Here is a 24,603-nt window from a genome sequence, read left to right on the forward strand (position 1 = left end):
AGACTGTTTCCGATATATCCCAGCTTCTTTGATCTTTAAATTAGTGGCTAGATCATAGATTTCTTGTACGAGAACACCTAGAATAAGAACTATGAAGACAATTCAAACATCCTTTAAAAAAATTAACCTGGTGAGATTTAGGTCTCTTTTCTGTTTAGGCTTTTTTTTTTCCTTCTATTAACACTTTCTTTAATTCTTTAGTGTTACTGAATAAAGTGCTTTTTCTAAAATGCTTTCTTTTGAACTTTTTCTTCTTATATTTGTAACACTGATTTATGGATCAATTTTGGATCTCCACCAAAACTAAACTCTTATACAGAGTATTGCATGATTTCAAAGGGTGAATCTTTTGTAAAGATCCTGCCACCCAACCCCCGCCTTCAGAGGGCTCAAGGTATTCTCGGAATAACTTTTTCAAATAACATGTAGACATTGTACATTAAAGTCAGAAAATGTATTTCTCTTCCTAATTCCATATTACACTGCAAAGCTTTAAGATTTCTTACTGCCCAAAAGATTTTTTTTCCCCTTTGCATTATGGAATGCCATAGCAAGACTTTTTATGGTCAGTTAGGAATTTAAATAACTCTAAAACAGTGAACTGTTCCTAGTACCATATATGTAAATGGTAACTTAGGTCATAATATTTACAAAACTCTTACTAAAACTTTTTGTGCTATAACAGTATCTTTCATAGATTAAATTGTAACTAAAAATAAGCATTTTACCAGATAAGTAATTAAAACTGGCCTTAAATTTAAATCACTAGTTCTGTAGTGGCTTAATTTTTTTTCTTTTTTTTAACTTTTTAAAACTTTTTTTTTGAGGTATAGTTGATGTCAATATTATATAAGTTTCAGGTGTACAACAAAGTGATTCACAATTTTTAAAAGTCATACTCCATTTATAGTTATTATAGACTATTGGCTGTATCCCCTGTGCTGTACAATATATTCTTGTTGCTTATTTATTTCATACATAGTAGTTTGTACCTCCACACTGGTAACTACTAGTTTGTTCTCCATCTGTGAATCTGTTCCTTTTTTGTTATAGTCACTAGTTTGTTGTATTTTTTAGATTCCACATTTTAGTGAAAACACACAGTATTTACCTTTCTCTGACTTACTTCACTCAGCATGATGCCCTCCAAGGCCCTTCATGTTGTTGCAGGTAGCAAAATTTCGTTCTTTTTCATGGCTGAGCAGGGCTCATTGTTTTTATTGACAGAATTCCTGAGCAGGTTTTCAAAGTAACAATTATTTATATTATATTTTAGATATGATAAGGAGCAAAACCTTCTTCCCTACAAAAGAAGCTCGAGGAATTACTGCAGTAGCTCTTCTGTCTTTTCACATGTGCTTAACCAACTTAGAAAAGTGTCTTCAAGGATTCTTGTGGCATTGCTGCCCCTTGCTGTGAGTTCTCGGGAAGAAGTCATACTGTAAATGTCAACCTTCTTGTCTGTCCCCGGAAGTCCTCCTCCATCCACAAAGCTGCTAAGCTCTGTCTAAAGAGCAAGAGATCTTTCCCCCAGCAAGGCTGGAGTTTATGGTTCTTGGGGAAGACTCTTCTGTGTATAATTACACATAATTGTGTAGTTGTAGCTCTGCTTTTATGACATGGGGCGATACCTGTATGTGTCTGACGGCAAGTTCTTAATCAGAAATGCAATATTCCCACTCACACTGCCCCCGCCTCGCAAACCCACTTCTGGATGGATGCAGGACACAGCATAACAACACCAAGACCAGCTCAGATGCTTCGAAGGCTCGAAAGAAACCCAAATTCAAAATGCAACACCACCAGACACGAATTTGCGAGAAGTTCCCATACTGTTCACTGGTTGTGACCATGGGTGCCAAAGCTGTCCCCATGGACAGTTTTGGGAAGGGGCTCGGCCCGCGTCACCGGCGGTGCCAGGCCTGAGCTGCACGCACGGGGCTCCAGGGGGCGTCTCGACCCGTCGCCACGGACACACGAGCGGCGCTCAGAGGGGAGGTGGCACCCATCGCCCCGCCCCCGCCAGGCGTTCCCGGGGACGACAAAGCGCACGGGGGGGGGGGGGGGGAGGAGGAGAGGCGGGGAGGGAAAGGTGGGAGAGGACTCTCCGCAGCCGAGGGGACTAGGGCCACGCGCAGGTGCCCAGGTGCGCGCTCTGCGGGCCCCGTCAGGGAAGGCGACCCCAGGCCGCCAGGCTGCAGGCCCCGCTCAGCCAGGCCCAAGGTGACCCCGAAGTGGTCGGCTTCTAGGGCCAGGAAGTCAGGGGTTCCGCGCAGGCTCAGTGGTGCCATCACGCGTCCTGTAACTCGGAAGGTCCCCTCTCCCCCCGCGCAGCCACCCTGCAAGGTGGGCAGGTCCAGCCCAGCCCAGGCTCGGCCTCGGTCACAGGAGAGGGTCTGCGCTCAGCACCGCTCCTTTCCAGCCCCGTGACTTCGGGGGAGTGGTTTCACCTCTCTGCCTTTATTGATGTTTTCTCATCTGAAAAATGGAAATAAAGTTGCGGGGAGTAGACCAGAATGGACAGAAAATGCTCTGTGTAGACCCTGACCCACGGAAGCGCCACGCAAATCCTCCGGGTAAATGAATTAAAATTATCCACGGGCTGCCAAAGTTTTCTTGTATCTATGCATTCCTACCTTTTACCTTAGTTTTAAAACAGAAGGGTTTATACCATAGAAATGGAAGGGTTTATTCCATACCATGGAATATTATTCAGCCCTAAAGAGGAAGGGAATCCTGACACCTGCTAAACATGCATGAACCTTGAGGACATTATGCTCAGTAAAATAAGCCAGTCACAAAGGACAAGCGCTGTGTGACTCCACTTGCATGAGGTCCCGAGGTCCCTAGAGGAGCCGGATTCACAGAGGCAGAAAGGAGGGCAGGTGTCGGGCTAGGGGAGAGGGTGTAGAGTTGTTATCTGGGAAGAGTTCCAGTTTTGCAAGATGGCAAAGTTCTGCAGATGATGTTAGCAATGGTTGCACAACAACATGACTTAATGCCGCTTAAAAATGGCCAAGATAGTAAATTTTATGTTGTGTATTTTACCACGATTATATATATATATATATATATATATATATATATATATATATATATATATATATATATCTATGCAAAAAGTTTTGTTTTACATTGAACTAAAATGTACACATAAGAGGACACAGCTTGATGAATTGAACACACCTTGGCAAGAAACAGAACTTTTCTCCTTCCCAAAGCTTCCCTCTCCTTTTTCTTTTCTGTGTCACGCTTTTCCTGTTGTTGTCATTCACTCTGAAAGTATTCCTTCTGGGGGACCTTCGGGAGGGGGAAGGAGGAACCGTGTGGAGGGAAGCAGGTGGCGAAGTCTCACCGTCAGAAGCCGTCCAGCCCCGCTGCTACCAGAGACGAGAGCGGAACCCCGGGACGCCCAGCGATGAGATGACGACGGCTGGGCTCCGAGGGCGTCCATGGGGTGGAGGCCCAAATAGGGAACTAGAGACTCTCGTGGAATATAGGCCGCGCCCCTCCTTCTAGTTTCCTCTCAAAGTTGAAAGCGAGATCAACAGCAACAACAAAGTCACCCTCAGAAGTCAGCGGTTCTCTGGCAGGAGCTCGGATCTGCTCAGGGCCGCTCTCCGTCTTTACCGCAGCGTCCCCGTCTCAGGCTTCGGGGTCCCGGTTCCCCAACACGTGCGCGGGGTCCCCACGAAGGAGGAAACACGGGAGCTAAGAACTTTCATACCCAAGACCCTCAAAACCCGTTCAGAAAGCGCATCCCTGCCTTCCAGCATTTCTCCTGAGTGTGTGAGCGCGGACTCCGGTCCTCCTCGGCGTCCTTTCAGGTTTGTTGTGCAACTGTTTAGGGCCCAAACCAGACGAAAGGCGAGGCAGATGCAGAGCCGAGTGTGATTTCCTGCCCATCGCTGCGGATGGAGGCTGCGGCTGAGGGTGCGCTTGGGGTCCTGCTTCCCTCGCTCAGAGGTGCTAGGACACCAGGTCTCATCAGTCCTAGGGCACCTCTCGGGTGTCGGGGGTTGGTACTGGGGCATCGTGCCACATACCAAGAGCAGAGCGATCAGAGGAAACCCAGTATGTTCTGGAGAGGAAGGGTTTTTTTCTTTTCTTAAGAAAAGGCCAACACTAATATCACAGATCCAAGCATCAGTCTGCAGGTTCCTCTCCCAACTGCTCACTCCGGGTAGAGCTCAGGGCCGACATCACCAGGATGAGGTCATCGCCAGGCAACCCCTCCCCCTCCCTCCCCTCCCCCACTCCGAAGGCTGGGAGCCGGGACTGTGCGAGGCCGATTCAGTTATGAGTGCGGACCGTGTCCAGCTCTGTATAACTTAAAGATGTGAGACTGTGTCTATGTGTGGTATGGGTTTTTGGGTTTTTTTGTTTTTTGTTTTTTAATGAGCAAGAGGGACTTTAATGCACAGAAAGAACTTTACAGCTACTTAAATTTCAAATGTATGGTGCCTTATTAAAGTTCAAATTCAAAAAACCTTTTTTTCCTCTAGCTTTTATGTTCATTGTACAAATCTTGTTATGTCGTGTTATACTATGTGTAAAACTTCAGATAACGTAAGAATCACCTTCAATTAGTTGAACCAACTAAACTCTTAAAAATCAATCCATTTAATTAAATTCTTATCCACATTTTGAACTGCATTTATAAATTTAATATATTCATTTTTCTTCTTAAATATTTCAAATGTCTGAATGGCGCATGCAACCTATATCCCCAACTCAAAAAACTTATGACAACCTTAAACAACTCGTTAAAAATCCAATAAATCAAAGTTGTAAGTACAGGAACTTTCAACTTCCTGTATACGTTCCAATAGCATTTACAAACTTTGTCAAATGCTCTTAAACTTTTTAACTTAAAAATTACAAGTCTGGGGCTTCCCTGGTGGCACAGTGGTTGAGAGTCTGCCTGCCAATGCGGGGGACACGGGTTCGAGCCCTGGTCTGGGAAGATCCCACATGCCGCGGAGCAACTAGGCCCGTGAGCCACAATTACTGAGCCTGCGCGTCTGGAGCCTGTGCTCCGCAACAAGAGAGGCCGTGACAGTGAGAGGCCCGCGCACCGCGATGAAGAGTGGCCCCCGCTCGCCGCAACTAGAGAAAGCCCTCACACAGAAACGAAGACTCAACACAGCCATAAATAAATAAATTAATAAATTAATTAATTTAAAAAAAAATTACAAGTCTATCAGCCATAAAAAGAAACGAAATTGAGTTATTTGTAGTGAGGTGGATAGACCTAGAGTCCGTCATACAGAGTGAAGTAAGTCAGAAAGAGAAAAACAAACACCGTATGCTAACACATATATATGGAATCTAAAAAAAAAAAAGGTTCTGAAGAACCTAGGGGCAGGACAGGAATAAAGACGCAGACGTAGAGAATGGACTTGAGGACACAGGGAGGGGGAAGGGTAAGCTGGGACGAAGTGAGAGAGTGGTATGGACATATATACACTACCAAATGTAAAATAGATAGCTAGTGGGAAGCAGCCGCACAGCACAGGGAGATCAGCTCGGTGCTTTGTGACCACCTAGAGGGGTGGGATAGGGAGGGAGGGAGGGAGACGCAAGAGGGAGGGGATATGGGGATGTATGTATATGTATAGCTGATTCACTATGTTATACAGCAGAAACTAACCCAACACTATAAAGCAATTATACGCCAATAAAGATGTTAAAAAAAATTACAAGTCTATACTTGATTATACACTTTACATAGAAATTACAAACCTATTTTGTCAGACTCCCTAATATGCCAGATTCTCCTAAAGATTACGGACATATTAAATATCCGATATACAAGATGTGACACTGACACTGACAGAAGGCAGATTAGTGGCTGCCTGGGGTCAGGGTTTTCACTTCATGGGGTTGTGCTGAGATCGACACCCAGAGAACACGTGAAACGGCTGCATCCAAATGAAAACAGGCAAATAACACCTAACTTTAGGTTTAAAGGGATCATCCAACATTAATAATTTTTACAATTACATACTTAGCTATAAACTTCCAAAATAAATAACTTCGATTTATTGAACTTATCAGACAGTTTACGTAAACCATCTCATTTAATCCTCACAACAACCACACAAGGCAAATAGTGTCGTCAAAGGCAAAAGCTGCAAATTAGACCAAAAGCAAAATATGAATCATGCCCCTCACAGCTGGTGTGTTCTCTGCCCTCGTCCTTTGCAGCAGCCTGTGTGTGTGTGTGGGAGGCTCCCATCGCCACCTCCTTCTCATGGGCAAAAGCTGAGGCACAGAGAGGCCAAGTCACCCGCCCCAGGTCACAGAGCACCTTCTCTCCAGCACCGAGAGGGGGCGCTCTGAGCCCGCAGGGAACATCGTGTACGTCAGCTGGGCACTGGCTCCTTCACACCCCGAGGAACCCCCCAAAGTCCTCAGCAAGAAAACACATTTCCATTTAAAATGAGTTCTCAGTACATTGGACAAACTTCTGGTTATTGCTTCTATGATCAAGCGTTTCTCTTTTAATGAGTTCTCAAATCTGGGGAGTGGTGTTAACATGGCTGAAGTCGTGGTTAAGAAACTGATTCTTTAACTGCAGCAGCAAAGTCACCACCCAGCGTGGGCGGCACGACCAGATCTCCTAGGACTGCCCCTACTAGCCAGACGGGGCTGGTTCGGATGAGACGCAGAACAGCTGCCGAGAATCCTCGCACACATTTGGAACCGACCCGTTGGGCAAATCCAGCTGAAGTTGAAACAGTTCTTCCCCGTTCACCTGTGTTCCAGGCCTCGTGAGACTTCAGTTTGCTCTTCGTGCCCTCTAAGCTCTGTCTTGGGAAGCTTTCCCTGGTGAGAAGTGATCCGTGGCCTCCGGATCGTGTTGAATGTGGGAGCCGGCTCGGCCCAGACCTCCAGGCATCGTGAGACTGAGGGTGAGGCCGGCTGGAGGCCCGAGGGCCAGGGACACCCCATGTTCTGTTCCAGCCCAGCCTCTGCCTCGTCAGGCCCCCCACGGGGTGAGGGAGGGGCAGGGGGATGGGCAGGGCCAGCATCCCCGCCTGGAAGGGACAGCAGCAGGAGGGACACCCCCGCCCCGGCCCCCTGTGCTTCCGATGGGCTGCGCCCAACTTGGTTTCTAAACGTCCTCTGACACAGGCCGGGGCAGCGAAGGACATGGTTTCAGAGAAGGTCACTCCCCACCAGGCCGGCTGATTCTTTCTGTAAAACCAGCTCTACTGAGACAGAATTCGCGTTTGCCCTGCGTGCGCCAAAGTGCCACTGCCACTGGGGCCGTGCCCATCACGTCTCCTCAGGTCACCTCCTCTTCACCAGCACCGCCAGGCTGCCTTCCAGCGTCACAGATCCGTCTTCTCTGGAATTTCACAAATGGAAACACAGTATGAACTCATCTGTGTCTTTTTCACTCCACACAAGGCTCTCAAGATTCATGTCTGTTGTTGCTGTCTCGGTAGTTTATGCCTTTTTATTGCTGAGAATTCCAGGATTCGTCCATTCTCCTATTAGTGAACCCTCTGGGCGGCATGGAGGTGTATGCTGAGGAACTGCCTCCCATGGCTGTAGAGGCTGATGACCCCCGAGGTCTGCGGTCGACAGGCTGGGGGCCCCGGGAGCCCGTCGCGTAAACTCCAGTCCAAAGGCCAGTAGGTTTGAGACCCAAGAGGAGCCAATGATTCCGTCCGAGACTAAAGGCAGGAAAAACACAATGTCCCAGTGCAGAGCCGTCGGGCAGGAGAATTCTCTCTTCTTCATGGGGGGGTCAGCCTTTTTATTGTGGTCAGGCCTTCAGCTGCTCGGATGGGGCCCACCCTCAGGAGGCTTGCATCTCCATTGTTCATCTCATCTAGAAACACCTTCCCAGACACACCCGCTATCACGTTTGGCCAGATACCTGGGCACCCCGTGCGTGGCCTGTCAAGTGGACACGTACAGTTAACCATCACAAACGGTTTGCTGTTTGGGGCTGATATGAACATTTGTGCACAAGTCTTCATGGAGACACATTTCAGTTCTGAGAGTCTGACCACTGGGTCGTGGGGTGAGTGCACATTTAACTTCTTAAGGAAATGGCCATAGAGGAAAACAATAGAGGGGGAAATCCACCAACGGAGTAGGAGGGCTTCAGGTAAAGCTGCCTAGTTCTTGGCAAATAAATAAACACGGAAGATAAATATTTTTATTGAAAATAGAGGAATCATGAAATATACACAAAGAGATCTCAGATTTCTTTACATGCTGTTTTTAGGGGTTAGTTACTTGATTATATCTTTGGCAGTTAATTCAGTGGAAAAGGAAAATCCCAAGTTACCTTTCAGGAACCTGCGTGTCTCCGTTTTCCGTTGCCTAACAGTGTGTGGCATCTGCAGGAAACACGGTTTCGTTTCTATGCTGCGGGCTTCGGCTGGGCCGGGCCGGGCTGTGCTGTTGGTGTTGGTTGGGACCGCAGTCACCTGCAGTGTGGCAGGAAGGTTGACAGTGGCTGGCCGTTGGCTGACGCAGGGCGTCTGCCGACAGGAGGACCAGGGTCCACGCTCAAGGCCGCGTGAGCGGCGGACACAGGCCAGCACGTGTCTCAGCCTCTGCTGGTGACACACGTGCCAACCCCCGACGGCTGCGGCGAGTCCACAGCCGAACGCAGGATCGGGGGAGAGAAATGGCCGAGGAAATGCTCAGCGGCAGTGCCAGTGGTCAGGCTGGAGGGGAGGCCAGAAGGGACAGCGGAAGGGGGTCATGAGAAGAGGTCCGACTCCAGACATAACTAAAGACAGAGCCACTGTGATGTCCTGTCAGATTCACGGTGCAAAACAGAGAGGAAGAAAGGGGTCAAGGATTAATCTGAGCCTCAGTATCCATGACCTCATAGGAGGAACTAGGGTTAAGGGTAACGTCCATCCGAGAAGTCTCACAGACACCCAAAGCCTGGCACCCAGAGGACCGCATACTCAGCTTAACAATTAGAAGAAGAGGGGGCTTCCCTGGTAGCGCAGTGGTTAAGAATCCGCTTGCCAATGCAGGGGACACAGGTTCGAGCCCTGGTCCGAGAAGATCCCACATGCCGCGGAGCAACTAAGCCCGTGCGCCACAACTACTGAGCCTGCGCTCTAGAGCCCGCAAGCCACAACTACTGAGCCCGCGTGCCACAACTACTGAAGCCCGCGCGCCTAGAGCCCGTGCTCCGCAACAAGCGAAGCCACCGCAATGAGAAGCCCGCGCATCACAATGAAGAGTAGCCCCCCGCTCGCCACAACTAGAGAAAGCCCATGCACAACAACGAAGACCCAACGCAGCCAAAAATAAATAAATTAAAAAAAAAAAAGCAGGGTTTATGTTCTAAAAAAAAAATTAGAGGAAAAGAATTAGAAGTCCCTCCCCTGCTCCAAAGACTGCAAGAAACGTTGCTGCTTTAAACCTTGGTGCCCAGTGGACGGGGTATCCTGCCCCAGGTACTTACAACCATCGCTAGTTCTCACTGCAGATTTGCAGCCTAAACTCACACTCCTAGTTCAATAAAGTCCCTTCACACTGAGAGCTGGATTTAAGTCATCTCCAAACGGGGGAAAAAAAAACCCTGCACTTCCTCCCTGGAGGAATTTTTCTTTATCTTTCATCTCTAAGAAACCCACAAATGATTTTCCAGTGAGTAGCAACTGGAGAAGTAATACTCTCTTTCCCTTTCAGCAACCAGAAAAATTCATTTTTTAATTTACTCTTACAGAGCTCACAGATAAAACTCATACAGGCACAAAAGAAATGAGCCTCCAGGAAATTCCCTGGCGGTCCAGTGGTTAGGACTTGGCGCTTTCACAGCTGAGGGTGCGAGTTTGATCCCTGGTCCGGGAACTAAGATCCCACAAGCCACTCGGCCAAAAAATTTAAAAATAATTTTTTTTTTTTAAAAAAAGAAAAAGAAATGAGGCTCCATGATTGAGAATAAACAGAAACAACAGATAGCAGAAATAGACCTACAAGGACTTTAGATTTTAGAATTATCAGACAGAATGTAACTGAACTATGTTTACTATGTCTAAAGAATTAAAGGCAAGACTAAAAATATGTGCAGAGAACAAGAAATTGTAACTAATGACCAAATAGAAGTTCTAGAAATTTTAAAAAATAATAATGATATTTGAAATTTAAGACTCAGTGGATAGATTGAACACACAGATGAAGAAACACTAAAGATACAGTTGAAGGAATGATTAGAATGCTGCAGGGAGAGCCACAGAAATGGGAAGAATGAAAAAGAGGTTCAAGGACGTGAGGACAGAGAGAGAGGGTCCAGGGTATGTCTAATCAGTAACCAGAGGACAGGAAACGGAGAAGGAGCAGAGACAATATTTGAAAAGATTACAGCTGAGAATTTGCCAGGATTAATCGAAGATCCTATCCATAGACTCAAAAAAGCCCAATAGATCTCAAGTCAAAGGAAAAAATATCTACACCAAGACACATGATACTGAAAGTACAAACACCAAAGCATGAAGAAAAATGCACAGGACACTTAAAATCCCACCCCCAGAGATAAACTTTGCTAACGTTTTGATTTATTTTCTTTGAGATATTTTCCAAGTGATCATATTTATTCTGACATTTTTTCCTAATATACTATGAACATTTCTCCAGGTTAACACATTTTCTTCTAAATCATAATTTTAAAGGCTTCATGACATTCCACCATATAAATGTATGACAATTTGTTTAAGCAGAATCCAACTGTTGGACATTTAAATTACTTCCGATTTTTGGCTATTTTAAATAGTGCATGTGGTACATAAATCTTTTCCACATCACTGTTTCTTTAGGACACATTCTTGGAAGTGGAATTGCTGGGTCAAAAGACATAAACTCCATTGAGGCTTTTGATGTATCTGCCCCCCTGCTTCCCAAAGAGACCAGCAGTTCTTGTGGACAGAGGTCTCCTCACCTAAGGAGAGGATGTCCAGCTAACTCTGGACGGCTTGGTGGACGCACTTCCCAAGTTAACTGATTCTCATTTACACATCAGTCCAAAACCAAAAGACCTGACGCTTCTATACTAGTAGAAGAACACAGACCAGGAGCTTGGGAAGGGGAGGCCACCCCCGTCTGAGGACTTTGCTGGTGAAGGGAGGGGAGATCAGAGCCCCCCTGATGTGGGGCCACTTCACATCCCATGTAGGAACTAAAGTGACCAAAGTCCCTCAGGAACATAAAAAATATGAGCATTTGAAAACCTTTTCAGCTCTTTTAAAACTTTGCTTCCCTGTTTTCCAAAATGACTATGCTTCATTCACTTGAACAAAACAGTTTAAAATGCAGTTGCCATCTATTCTATACCAGCCAGGCAGCTGTTTATAATAAAGGTGGTCTCAGTTCATGCTGTGTGACTGAGGGCATTCGGCCTCTAATCACAGCCGTAATCTCGTTTTCACATTTCTCTCTGGTCCATCCTACTTGACCCTGCTTATTGAAGCACTTTTATTGTGCTGGTTCAAAGGACAAGGGATTGAGCAGAAACAAAAGTGAGGTCTGAGGGTTGTGTTCACGACATGTGCCCGGTCCTGCTCTACCGTCAGTGAATAGAAACTCTCTGGAATCCGGCCAAGCCACTTAATGGAAAACTCTGACTTCTAAAAATTATCCCTGGTTCTTTTCTAAAGCATCACAATTCGCCCAGGTTGAAAGAGAAAGGTCCGTCCACTCACGACAGCAGCACAGCTAGCTAGGCAGCCAACCATATCAGCCAGGGTTCCTCACATTTTCTGTAAAGAGCTGGGTAGCAAATATTTTAGATTTTTCAAGTCAGACGGTCTCTGGTGCAACTACTCAGTTCTGCTGTTGCTGCTCGAGAGCAGCCAGACTCTGTGAGGCCCTGGTGTCCCCGCACACCAGGAAACCACCCCAAAGGCCGGGGCAGGACCTGGCCTGCAGGCAGCAGCTTTGCCAGTCAGTCCCTGGCTCTCATCTGACAGTCACCTCGGGGGGCCCCTCCAGCCCTGAAATCCTTTGAATCTGTCAGTAGGCTTGGCATGTGGCATTTGGATTAGGTTGCCCGAGGCCGGCTGGTGTGGGGATGAGGGTGCAGGGAGAGGACATTGCTCCAATCTGCAGAGGCAGACAGACCCCGGCAGTAACACCCACCAGCCGTGGAGACTAAACGCCCCGCTCCCTGCCTTTCTCTCTTGGCTTCGATGTTGACATTTGAGTCTTGTTTTCTTTTTAACTCAGATCCTGTTAAATTCTCTTCAGTCGGGGTAAATCTTCCAGTCTACCGATCCGTTAAACCTGCTCCCAGACGGTCTTGTGAGGAGGACACTTCACCTGCCGCGGACGGAAGCCCCCTCACCTAAGGAGAGGAACCCTCGCCGCATCAGAGGCCAGGCGTAAGCTCATGACGAGACGGCGTGGATGCGAAAGGGCCGGCGGGCTGGGTCTGCCCTCACAGAGCCTTCTAGAACGACTGTGGGTGGGAACACATCGCCCTCTGACAGCTGCAGCGCCTGCTTCCAGGGAGGCCCCCAAAGGGAGGCTGGGCTCTGATCTCCACTCCCTTCACCAGCAAAGTCCTCGGATGGGGGCGGCCTCCCCTTCCCAAGCTCCTGATCTGTCTTCTTAACTCACCATCCCTGTTGGCCCCAGTGCATCTGACGCCCGGGACCCTCTTCAGCGCCGCCTGCCTAGCTCCTGGACGTGCCCCGCCATCTGTTCTTCTCTCTTCTCCTTCAATGTGGTCATTCCCAGAGCCCCTGTCCTCTGCTCTCTTCCCTTGAGGCTTCTCCTGAGATCCCGTCCATTCCTAGTCTGTCATCGAGGAGGTGCCCGTGGTCTTCAGGGTCCCACCTGCACCCCAACAGTGCACAGCCAAAGCTGGGTGCAAGGCCTGCCCGGGCCGCGCGCCGCTCCCAACGGCCTTCCTTCAAATCCTGAGAAGGACCCCCAGCTCCCCTGCCCTTCAATTCCACCTCCTGTCCGCTCTTCAGCCCCAGCTCCCCTGCCTCGCAACTCTCACATTTACTCCTACCACCTGCTCCCTGGCCATGGCACTGCGTTCTCTGCCTGCAGATTGGGCCCGGTTCAGCCCATCCTGAACAAAACCACTCAGATTAATATTTTAAAGCTCCATTTTGAAGTCACTCACCTATTTAAAAACCATCTGTGGGTCCCATTTAAATAAAGCTTCGAGGTCCCGCGGTCCAGCTCCAGCTGTTATTGGCTTTGGGGACCGTTTCCCCACGTGGACTCCGCACCTGAACCAAGGGGACCCCCCCACTCACCCACCAATCTCCTAACACGGCTAGCGGGTCCTGCTTCAGTAACTGCTTCCGTTAGTCGCTAAGAGTAGAATGTCTCCTGTCTTTCCCGACCCACTCATCGACCCCAATTTAAAATCCAGTCCCTCCAGACATCTCCCCATATCACCGACGTGGGCAACAGCTCCTTTAGCCTCCTTGCACCATGGCCCTGATCTTGTGGCCCTCCCATCCAGTGGATCACGTGACACCCAAGGGCGGAGGTGCCCTTGCTGGCCCTGATGCTCCCTGACTGCTCTGTAACACGCTTCTCCCGCATTGCCTTGTCCATTGTTGATGCCCGATCAATACTGATCAAATGAAGAAGCGTGAATGTTTCTACCATTCCTAGAGATAAGATCCTTTGTGTTAGGGGGTTGGGTTTTGTTTTTTGTTTTTTTGGTACCTTTTAAGTCACTTCACAGACAGGCACAGACATGTATTTCACAAGTGGTTCTTTTTCCTTTTTTTTTTTTTTAACAGGTGGTGGGCTGTAGGTTGTTTGCTTGTTTGTTTTTTAATATTTATTTATTTATTTTGGTTGCACTGGGTCTTAGTTGCGGCACACGGGGCCTTCACTGCGGCATGCGGGATCTAGTTCCCAGACCGGGGATGGAAACCAGGCCCCCTGCATTGTGCAGGGTCTTAGCCACTGGACCACCAGGGAAGTCCTCATAGGTGGGTCTTAATAAATATAAAGTTAATCTTAAAAAAACAGCAGTAATGAGTAAAGCACAACGGCAGCCTATTCCCAATGACGTTATGCTAAAAAACATTTTTAAGAGGTCACGGTAAACTACAGAAATATTTTATATAATCAAAAATGCTGGGCTTCCCTGGTGGCGCAGTGGTTGAGAATCTGCCTGCCAATGCAGGGCACACGGGTTCGAGCCCTGGTCTGGGAAGATCCCACATGCCGCGGAGCAACTGGGCCCGTGAGCCACAAATACTGAGCCTGCGCATCTGGAGCCTGTGCTCCGCAACGAGAGGCCACGATAGTGAGAGGCCCGCGCACCGCGATGAGGAGTGGCCCCCACTTGCCGCAACTAGAGAAAGCCCTTGCACAGAAACGAAGACCCAACACAGCCAAAAATAAATAAATAAATTAATTAATTAAAAAAAAAAAAAAAGAACTGTGTATCTTTCTTTAAAAAAAAAAATGCTCAGGGGAACTACATTAAAAATGCTTATGATCTATCAATGCAAAGGTAGACTATAAATGTAATTGTATTTATATACAAATTACATGAACATATGGATAAGGACAGATGGAGGCAATACTGATATGCCAAGAGGGTGAAGTTTCAGATTATTTGTTGTATTAAAATGTTTCCCCTTTATTATAACAATTTAATATTTTTTACTGCTTTTACAAAATAATATGACCCAAAATATTTTTTAAAATCTAAAGCAGAATATTTACCAAAAAGAATGAGAATTGTCCAGAAAGCGATTATTTAAAAACCCTCACTCCAAAATGTAATTAATTACTTTCTACTATGTCTGATTAAAAAAGCTCTTTAGAACCTTTTTTGCTTCCTGCTCCCGGTTCCCTGCAGGTCACCAAAATGTGGTCCATCAGCCCCTCATCACAGTGTCACTGTGTAGCCGTGGCTCTTTGTTGTGTGTTGACTGAAAGCTTGACCACATGATTATCTCAGAGATTCAATTCAATAGGATGGAGAAGCTTCTGGTCCACATCACCAGACTAGGGGGAGAAGAAGAAAGACAAACGGGGATTTAAACAATTACCTCTTATTTCAGAAGGTTTGCTTTTCACAGTCTTTGAGCAAAACTCACCTAGGTTTGAGGGCTTCTGGAATCTACCACAGAGTTGAGATTTCAGTTACAAAATAAACCCGTTTCTTTCTGGGTTGATGCTCCCCCGTGTCACTGGAAATGTCACGCACAGGAATCCATCCCACGTTGCCAAAGAGAAAACCTCGTTCCTTCTTGCACACACAGTGGGGAACAAAATCGTGAATGCGCCCAACCAATACACACAAGGCTTTCAAGATGTGGCGGCATGAAGCTGCTTAACTACCCACCAGCTTAAGTCAAAACATACTGTTTTTCACACAGAGGAACAAGCTCAAGTGTACCCAGACAGGCTCCGGAACAACAGCTAATACTTCAGTATAGATTTTTTTTTCCTTTCAAGTTCTGGGGAAAGGGCATAGTTTTTCTCCTGCAGCTTCTCAACTGAAGAATGTTGTAAGCTATCAACTTCCTGTAATAATAATAACAAGAGTCACCCTTCAGCGCCCACCGTGTGTCAAGCCCTACTGCAAGGCCAGCCCCACCTCTGGACCCGGGCACGTGGCCGGCGGTCGGGGTGTGCGGTGGTCCCGGGGCCCGTCTACGGGCACAAAACATGACCAGAACAGAACCAGGTGGAGAAAGACGGACTTTGCAGAAGGAGCAGCAGGTGTGGGGAGAAGACACGTTGTCCTGGGCCGTCTGGGGAGGAGGCCAGGCCCCCGGGAAGGCTGCCCCGCCGCCTCCAAGGAAGGCCCCAAGGGACCCTCTGTCCGCCGACTGGGTGCAAACCCGAGGCCTCCCCGGCGGCCTTCAGAGAGGCTGGTCCTTCCTCCAAGCCTCTCCACCCGCCACCACTCCCGGGTCAGCATCTCTGTTAAAGTAACGAGCGAGCAAATGTTTAAAAAGATTATTCGGAAACGGCTCCAGCAGCGCGCTCAGCCCGCCCGCCCGCGGCCCGCCCCTGCGGAGCCTGTCTGCGCTGGGGCCGCTCCCGGCCGCACCCGGGCCCGGCGCCTCGGGGACCCCGCGCACCCCGCGCCCGCCCGTCGGTGCAGAAGCAGCCCCGCCCTCGGCGCACCCGCTACCCCCACAAGGCCTCTCGGTGCGTCCCCGACGGTGACTCTCCCGGAACGTCCGGGTCGCGCTTGTTGGAGCCTCGGCCCCGGGGCTCCGAGCACAGCGCTTGGTCGGGGGTCGGCGGACCCGCGGGAGAAACGGGCGCCCCACCTCCCCCCCCCACCCACAGGACACAGGTACCCGACCGCAGGCTCGCCCCACGCCCCCGTACCTCCCCCTCCCCGTCCATCTGTCCATCCGCCGTCTGTCCTGTGTGACCGCGGGGACCCCGCGAGGACCGCTGTCCCACCTCCAGGGCGTCCACGTACGCCCTGGTAGGGGGGGCGGTGCTGGGACCCAAGTGCAGCTCCCAACACACCTGGTTCGTCGCTGGGGCGAAATCACGACCCAGATAAGGAAGCGAGGCGGCGGCCCAGGTGAGGAAGGGGGACATTGACGCTGGCACAGAAAAAAGCAAATTAAAATTCACGCTCAGGCTAAGGCTCAAGCTCCTCACAGACGTTCCTGTTTCAAGTCGCGGACATGAATTAATGCTCTTTCTCTGAGACTCATATTTTTAATGCACCAATTCTTATCAGACTTAAATTTTCTCATTCTTATAAAATATACATGGAACTTTCCACTGTAACCACTTTTCAGTGTACGGTTCAGCGGCATTAAGTACATCCACACTGACGTGCAGTCACCACCACCATCCAGCTCCGGAACTCTTCCATCTTCCCAAGCTGAGACCCTGTACCCATGAAATACTAATTCCCTATTCTCCCTCCCCTCAGCCCCTGGCACCCACCATTCTCCTTTGTCTCAATGAGTTTCCCTATTCTAGGTACTTCATATAAATGGAATCATGAGTCTTTTCCTTCTGTGTCTGGCTTATTTCACCTCGCATAATGTTTTTAAGGTCCATCCATGGTGTAGCATGTATCAGAATTTCCTTCCCTTTCAAGGTTAAATAATATCTCATTGTATCTACACACAACATTGTTTATCCATCATCTATCGATAGACATTTGGGTTGTTTCCACCTTTGGGTTATTGTGAATTAATTTAATTTTTTTCAGTAGTGCATTTATATGATTTAAAAACAAAGCAGTACCAAGGGCAAATAGCAAGACCTAGCCGTCTCCTGTCACACTCGTGATTCCTGTCCTGTTGCCCAAAGGCAAGAACTTCCATATCACTTAGCTCTTTCTTCTGGTCATTACAACCGTATTTCTAAACATACTTGCAGTGCATTTTCTTGAGTTTTAAAATGTGTAATGTCATCTCCTGACTCCCCACCACAGAAGACTGGCCCCGCTTCTACACACACCCTTCGCGAACCCACCCAGAAACGTCTCCCTACACCACTGTCCCAACACAACCACATCCCACATTTTGGTAAAATACGTTTCAGTGTTTATAGTACCGTGTGTGCAGTCAGGGTCCAGCCAGGAGACAGCACACCAGTAATATGAACAGAGAAAATTTAACACAATTATTAACTAGTAATTAGGGAATTGACAACTCTAAGTGTGGAAACATCGGGGCTAGGGAGCAGCTGCTGTCTCTGGGATGGGGAGAGAGCGCCCTCCCCCCGGGGCAGAGACCTCTGCTTGTGACCTCCTGGTGGCAGAAAAGGTGGGTGATGTGCCAGTGCTGAGGTTTCAGTGAAACCTGGCCGTCTTGCCTGGAAAAGAGAAAACCGACGCCTGAAACCCAAGAGAAGCCAGCCCCTTACTCTCTCCAGGCCCTCCAGTGCCCTCCAGCGAGACCTGACACTGTGACACCACAAAGGAGACTTGTGCGGGTCCAGCTCCAGCACCACAAGGCAGGGCCGGGAGAGACGCACCCTGGTCCCGACCCGTCACCTCCCGCCCATCCTGTTCCTGGACCCACATCTTCCCTCTCCTCCTTGGTCACCTCATTTTGGGGGGAATTGAGTTGCTTTTAGACAAATGTATCCAAAAGGTAAACTTTCTGAGAATTGCATATCTGAACACATCCTGGTAGTCTGGCAAGCTACAGAATTCCAAACTGGAAATCACTTTTGTCACAATTTTAAAGGCACTGTGCCGTCATTTTCTATCTCCCAGCACTGCTGCTAAAAAGCCTGATGACATTCTGACTCCTGATCTTTTGTATGTGATGTTTTGTTTTTTTAATCCTTCCCTTTAGAATCTTTTCTTCACATGCAGACTTTTTAAATTTCCCAACGATGTGTCTTGGGTCACAGAAGTCTTTAGTCACTCTGTGCGCCCTGGGCCCTGTTCCATCTTCCTCCCCTGCATTTTCTGTTCTTTCTGGAAGTTCTGGTTGTTTCACGTTGGACCTCCTAGGCCGAAACTCAAATTTTCTTTTCTCTCTCACACTTTGCTCTTTCTCATCTTCTTGCTCGCCTTTATGTAAATCTTCCCAACCTTGTTATCCAGTCTTTCTACTGCATATTTCCATCGTATATATTTTAAATTTTTATTTATTTATTTTTGGCTGTGTTGGGTCTTCGTTGCTGCGCGCGGGCTTTCTCTAGTTGTGGCGAGTGGGGGCTACTCTTCGTTGCCGTGCACGGGCTTCTCATTGCGGTGGCTTCTCTTGTAGTGGAGCACGGGCTCTAGGCGCGCGGGCTTCAGTAGCTGTGGCTCATGGACTTTAGAGCACAGGCTCAGTAGTTGTGGCTCGTGGGCTCTAGAGCGCAGGCTCAGTAGTTGTGCCGCACGGGCTTAGCTGCTCCACGGCACGTGGGATCTTCCCGGACCAGGGCTCGAACCCGTGTCCCCTGCATTGGCAGGTGGATTCTTAACCACTGCACCACCAGGGAAGTCCCTCCATCGCATTTTTAATATAACATTCCTTTTCCATAGCTTCTGACTGCTTCCTGTGTTTATCTTCCCTCGAATATCACTTTTAAACTTTTTAAAAGTTTTCTTCTGCTTCCTCCACGGTAGTTTTTTCTTGCACCTTCCTTTTATTTGGATGTCCATCTTTCCAGTTGGAAGTGTCTGTCCTTTCTCCAGAACGAGAAGACACCTGACAGGAGGCTGTGGACATGAGCAGGGGCTCCTGCCAGACTCAAGGAAGGCTCACCGTGGGGAGCAGACTGTGGGGTCTCTGCCTCCTGTCCTGGGCTTGTCTGTTTCCCGGGGTGGCGGGTGCCCCAGATCTCCAGCTTCCTGGGCGCTAGGCTGGGTCTCCCACCAGCCCTCCTGTCAGTCCCGCCTGGCGTCTGAGGCCCTTGGCCTCACCCTCCCCTGAGCCTCCAGACCCCATGGGCGTGGGGAACGCTGCATTGCTGGGGCAGAGGATTTTGGAAAGGGCTAAACGGCTTCTTTTACAGACTTTTAAACCATCTACTACACCCTATCTTCAGGGTATCTGCTTAATCCAATTCCTGGGATGCTGGGGCGTAAATCATTAGCTCTTTGTTGGATGTATTTAGCCTTCTAGACACTAGTGTAGCGACTGAACACGTGGTGTCTGGAGCTACCCATGGGAACCCTAGTTCCATCACCTCCTAGCTGGTGAGCTTGGGCAAGTTACTCAGCCTCTTTGTACCTCAGTTTCTCCATCTGCAAAATGGGGATAATACAACTACCCTACAATGGCTCCTAGTGAGGCCAGCACACAACCCACAGCCCAGATCTGGCCCACAGCCTGTGTCTGCATGGCCTGTGAGCTGAGAATGATTTTTACATTTTTAAAAGGTTGAAAAAACTCAAAGAAGAACATGAGACAAAACTGCTAAGAGGCCCACAAAGCCTAAAATGGTTACTATCTGGCCTTTTACAGATCGTAAAAGCCTGGCTTTCACGGCGATTGTGTCAACTGAGTTAGTTAATGCAGCTAAAGTACTACAGCAAAATAAAGCCATTCTTCCCTTTATTCCTCAGTTTGGATATGTTTATTTTCACACGTGTGATGAAGTCCATAGTGTATCGACGGCACTGAGAGCCACTAAGCCCACACGAGAGCCCAAAGGGCTCAGTTAATAGAACAGACGCCCCAGCTTTTAGAGGTCAGAGGACAAGGGGGATATTATCAAAATACCAAGAAGAGGCGTTATATGAAGTAGAAGAATCAGGAGAACGTAGAATACGGGAAACTAAGTTTTAAAAAGCATTTCAGAAAGAGGCAGTGACCTGCAGCTGCTGACCGGCTAGTAACACAAGGCCTCAGCGTCTCCACGGGTCCTGGTGACACGGTGAGCTCGCCTAGTGGGATGACGGACAGAAAACTTCTCAACATTTAAGAGAAAACAGGAGTTAAGGACCATGAGGACAGACAACTCTGAGGAATTCTGCCAGTGTGAGGGGATTTCAGAGGATTTTGAAAGACAAGCCCTACAAGGGAGCGCAGGCTAGCAGGAGAGGCCCACGTGCTGTAGGTGAATGTGACGGGGACCCACGGAGCCTTCTGCCGGCTGGGACACCTCTCGTGTTTTCCACTGAAGTAAGAGGCAGGCCAAGCGACTCAGCACATGTCACCCGCCGCCTGTTTCTGCGCAGCACACTAGCCAACGATGACTTTTTTACGTTTTTTAATGGTTCGGAAATTAATTTAAAATATTTCGTGACATAAATTTAAATTTCAGGGTCCACAACTGAAGTCTTATGGGAACACAGCCATCCATGCCTTTGCAGCTGCGCGTCATCCAGGGCAGCTTAGATGCACAGGGTGGTCTGGCCTCTCCCAGCAGCGGGCAGGCAGTGCTTCGCGTGCTGGGTGTATTGCCCGTGCCCCCGCGTCACATATTTATTTTTTTTTACCAGTGCAAACCCACCACGTTGAAACAAAATGTTCTCCAAATGTCATGCTGCATTACTGTTATTGAATTACAGGGCGTTTGTTGTGCTGCTTTTGCAAAGACCCCCTGGCTGTGCTGAAGGAATGCAACATGCACAACACGACCAGACTGGGGCTCCATCCCAGTGTTTCCAACTTACGGGAGAGCGACGGTCAGAAAGCTAGAAAACGCAAGATGCAATACCTCATTCCAGCAGGATTTCCTCACAAAACATAAACATCCCAATGAGGCTGCAACCAAAGTAAGCTTCCAAGCGGCTCATCTGTCAGCCAGGTGCGCATTTATGGATCAAATCAAATCATCTGACTGCAGCAGCCAAAGAAACGTATCCAGAGAAAACAAGCGCAGGCTTTTGGCAAAAGAGTAGCTCAGAGTTGAAGAGTCAAAAATTGAAAAATGAGGCAAATGTTTTCAAGTGCTTTTCCTCAGCTCTTGAAGAGTGAAAAGATTTTTTACCCAAATTGCTCAGCTGTCCCTCCAAGAAGTCAATGCCAAGTCTGAAGGGCCTGAAGACTGGCCTCCATGATTTGTCTATAGGTGACAACTACAGACAAGAATATCTTCAAACAAGCTGACGCAACACTCACTCAGGAAAACCTGAAAGCGGCATCTGGGAAGAGGTGAGTAATGGTGCAAAAACGCGCGTGGAGTAGAAGCCGCCTTCGTTGAAATGGAAGTGTTCAGCGGGTTATCCGCTCACCAGCGGGCCCTGAGGTGAACACTGAGCCAGAGGTGTCAGGGCGAGCCCCTGGTGTTGGGTCAGAGGCCACACGCGGTCCACGGCCAGGCAGCCCCCGGGCTGAAAAGGCGGAGCGGCACCCACCCACTGTCACGGGAAATCAGCTGTTGTTGCAGGCTTGAAGAAGTTCCCGAATAAAGTCAACCTAAACTGGCGAGCACCGGGTGTACCGCCCTGCGCCCCCATGGCACGTATTTATTTCTTACCAGTGCAAACCCACCACATCAAAACAAAGTGTTCTCCAAAGCAGTGCTTGTACACAAAGCACACCGCAGTTACTTCCAGCAACGAACGCTGCCTGAATCCCAAGTAACGTCACTTCTCAGGCTGTCCCAAGTGAAAGCAGCAACATCTCAGTTCCCACACACGTAGAGCAGGTATATTTTCCAAGCTCAAACGACAGATCCAGCAGTGTTTTTCAAAGACCATTGCAATTGTAAAGGAAAATTCCGTATTTCAAATTTTATTTACCTTTTGCAACTGAGGAGATTCCCTCTAATCTTCAGTTGGAAGTGATGAATCTGCAACATAATGACTTGCTAAGAGGCAAACATCAAGTATCAAAATCTAGGAAGTTGTACAAACGCCTCCCAAGTGAGAAACGTGCTTAATTAAAACCCTGTGCTCACAGACTGAGAGCAATGTGGCCGCACTTACGTTTGAAAACGTGTTTTCAAAGGTGAAATACATAAAAGCTAAGAGGGGAACATTTGCCATCAATTTTGATGACAGTGAAACCTTCCGTCCTCCTCACTGTAGCTGTGTATTAGGAAATGTTGTACTCAATTATTATATTTCGAATTTGGTCAGTAAAAAATCTGTGGAAATTTGCTTTCTCTTGCAAGTGCCCACATACCATGCTTCATGTTGCCTAAAATATTGACTCTCTGGTCCTTTACATGAGTTTGCTGACCCCTGAGCTTCAGTATGGGGGAAAGTGTTAGACTGAGGAGAGAGGAAAAGGTCTGAAAATAATCGAGGAGAAACAGTGGGTGGACAGAGCAGCGGGTGAGGGGCAGGCAGGGCACCTGCTCCGGGGGCAGCTGTTCGTGGCCCCCAAGTCCATCTGCCTACCTTCCAGAATTGTGCTGCAGCTCAGCCTTCACTCCAGTCTTGGTAGATGCTTACGAAACATTCCTTCTATCAGTGGAAGCAGTTCCTGGATAGCCGGCGTAGACCAGAACAGCAAGTGGACAGCAGAGGGGTGAAGGAGACTCAGGCCCGGGGAAGACCTGAATTGGGCTCACAGCTGCACCACTTACCGAGCTTTACTTGGAGACCGTCTCAACAATACCTCGTGGGCTTTCCCACAGAAAGCACTCCAGCAACTATTCATCTCATCCCCACAGCCACCCTGGAAGAAAAAAAAGCCTCAAACTTATGGGAACAGGCAGACAAAATGTCCATCTCAAATGAGCCGGGCGGCCACTTAGTTACGGCGAAACGAAAAGCTTGTCTGTTCACAATTCGCTACAGCTCGATGTAGGTGAAACCAAGAAAGCGGGACTGAAAACAAAACAGAAGGCTCCCATTAACAGCGAGTCCTTCCACGGATGTGTGGCTTTTCTCAGTGAGTTTCCTACAGGGGGTCTTTCAAACTCTGACCGAAAAGTATATTTCAGTACACAAGTACAGAACAATTTTCATGAGAAAAACGCCAGTATTAAGTTCTATTCCGTTCAATTCTATTTCATTTTTTTAAAAAAATGTTTGTGACAGATTTTTTAAAATAAATTTATTTATTTATTTATTTATGTTTGGCTGCGTTGTGCCTTCATTGCTGTGCGCAGGCTTTCTCTAGTTGCAGCGAGCAGGGGCTGCTCTTCATTGCGGTGCACGGGCTTCTCATTGCGGTGGCTTCTCTTGTGGAGCACGGGCTCTAGGCGGACGGGCTTCAGTAGCTGTGGCTCGAAGGCTCTAGAGCGCAGGCTCAGCAGTTGTGGCGCATGGGCTTAGTTGCTCCGCAGCACGTGGGATCTTCCCGGACCAGGGCTCGAACCCGTGTCCCCTGCATTGGAAGGCTGCTTCTTAACCACTGGACCACCAGGGAAGTCCCAGAAATTTGCATTTTTAACAAACTTCACAAGTGATTTTTAAGTGTTTCTATTTTGATCACTACTACGAATCATCAAGACCTACATCCCAACCCCCTCGGCCGTCATAAACGGAAGGTTACAGGAGCTTAAGCAGCACCAGCGAACGCAGGGCAAATTGGACAGACACACACAAAGAATCCAGGAGACCAGCGCCAAAGGCGAACCAAAAAGCAGGCGCTATTTCACGGATCGTGGGTCACGCTCCCCATGGTTCACTTTCAAGGTGCTTGAACCTTAAGGTACTTACAATCAATAATTCACTCAACAAACATTTATGACCACCTAGCGTATGCTGGGAGCTTCTCCAGGTGCTCGGGACAGAGCAGGGAAGCACACTTGCCCCAGGCCGCGACCTTACCTTCTGGTGAAACACCTGCTCCTGCAGCATGGCGCCCGTGACCGTGGCGTGGCCCTGCCCTACCCGGGCGGTCGGTGCCCACTCTCCCTCTGCAGGACGGGAAGCAGAGGGCACAGTACAGAGACCTGGCCTGCAGTCTCTAAGAGCAGGGGCTCGATAAGTTACTTGACCTGTGTATTAATTTATTTCACCGTACAAGTGATTGTGCTCAGTGGCGCCCATGGCCCCATCTTATTCTGACATTCCATCACACTTTCACTTCTCTCCAACTAGACTAAGTCTTTGAGGAGAGGCACTGTGCTCCCAGTACCTGGCTTAGGGTACCTGAGCGAACCATCACTCGAGTGTTTGTTGAATGAATAAACAATGGCTCCAGGACACGACAGCAGCCACTCAGAAAGGCCTATCACATTTATGTAGAACAGTCATGCTACAAATACTGAGGCAAAAAGGAAAGTAAAAGAAAGCAGTTGTTCTTAAGTTTCAGCATTCAATAATGGTTCTACAACTGCCATTATATT

The 24,603-nt window shown here is 48.4% G+C and overlaps 2 protein-coding genes across 10 annotated transcripts in view; one reads left to right on the plus strand and one right to left on the minus strand.

The window, feature by feature from the left end:
* The window catches only part of GJA3 (gap junction protein alpha 3), a 32,072-nt gene extending 17,668 nt beyond the window's left edge, over positions 1 to 14,404 (plus strand). The window contains exon 3 of the mRNA XM_082435132.1: positions 1,277 to 14,404. Coding sequence (XP_082291258.1) covers positions 1,277 to 1,419 — 143 coding nt within the window. The 3' untranslated portion in view covers positions 1,420 to 14,404. The remainder of the gene's footprint in view (positions 1 to 1,276) is intronic.
* ZMYM2 (zinc finger MYM-type containing 2) overlaps positions 9,313 to 24,603 on the minus strand; it is a 107,916-nt gene continuing 92,625 nt past the window's right edge. Inside the window, exons 25-27 of one of the 9 annotated variants that reach the window (XR_014256185.1) lie at positions 22,703 to 22,982; positions 22,100 to 22,149; positions 9,313 to 15,501 (exon numbers count right to left, since the gene is read on the minus strand). Coding sequence is in view for 1 of the 9 variants with exons in the window: in XM_082435080.1 (XP_082291206.1) it covers positions 22,961 to 22,982 (22 nt within the window). In the remaining 8 variants the exon portion in view is untranslated. Of the gene's footprint in view, positions 22,983 to 24,603 lie in introns of all 9 variants that reach the window. The other 8 variants (XR_014256186.1, XR_014256187.1, XR_014256188.1 and 5 more) reach the window with 8 other exon arrangements.

Source organism: Balaenoptera physalus (genome assembly GCF_965194825.1).
Source record: "Balaenoptera physalus genome assembly, chromosome: 18".
NCBI lineage: Eukaryota > Metazoa > Chordata > Mammalia > Artiodactyla > Balaenopteridae > Balaenoptera > Balaenoptera physalus.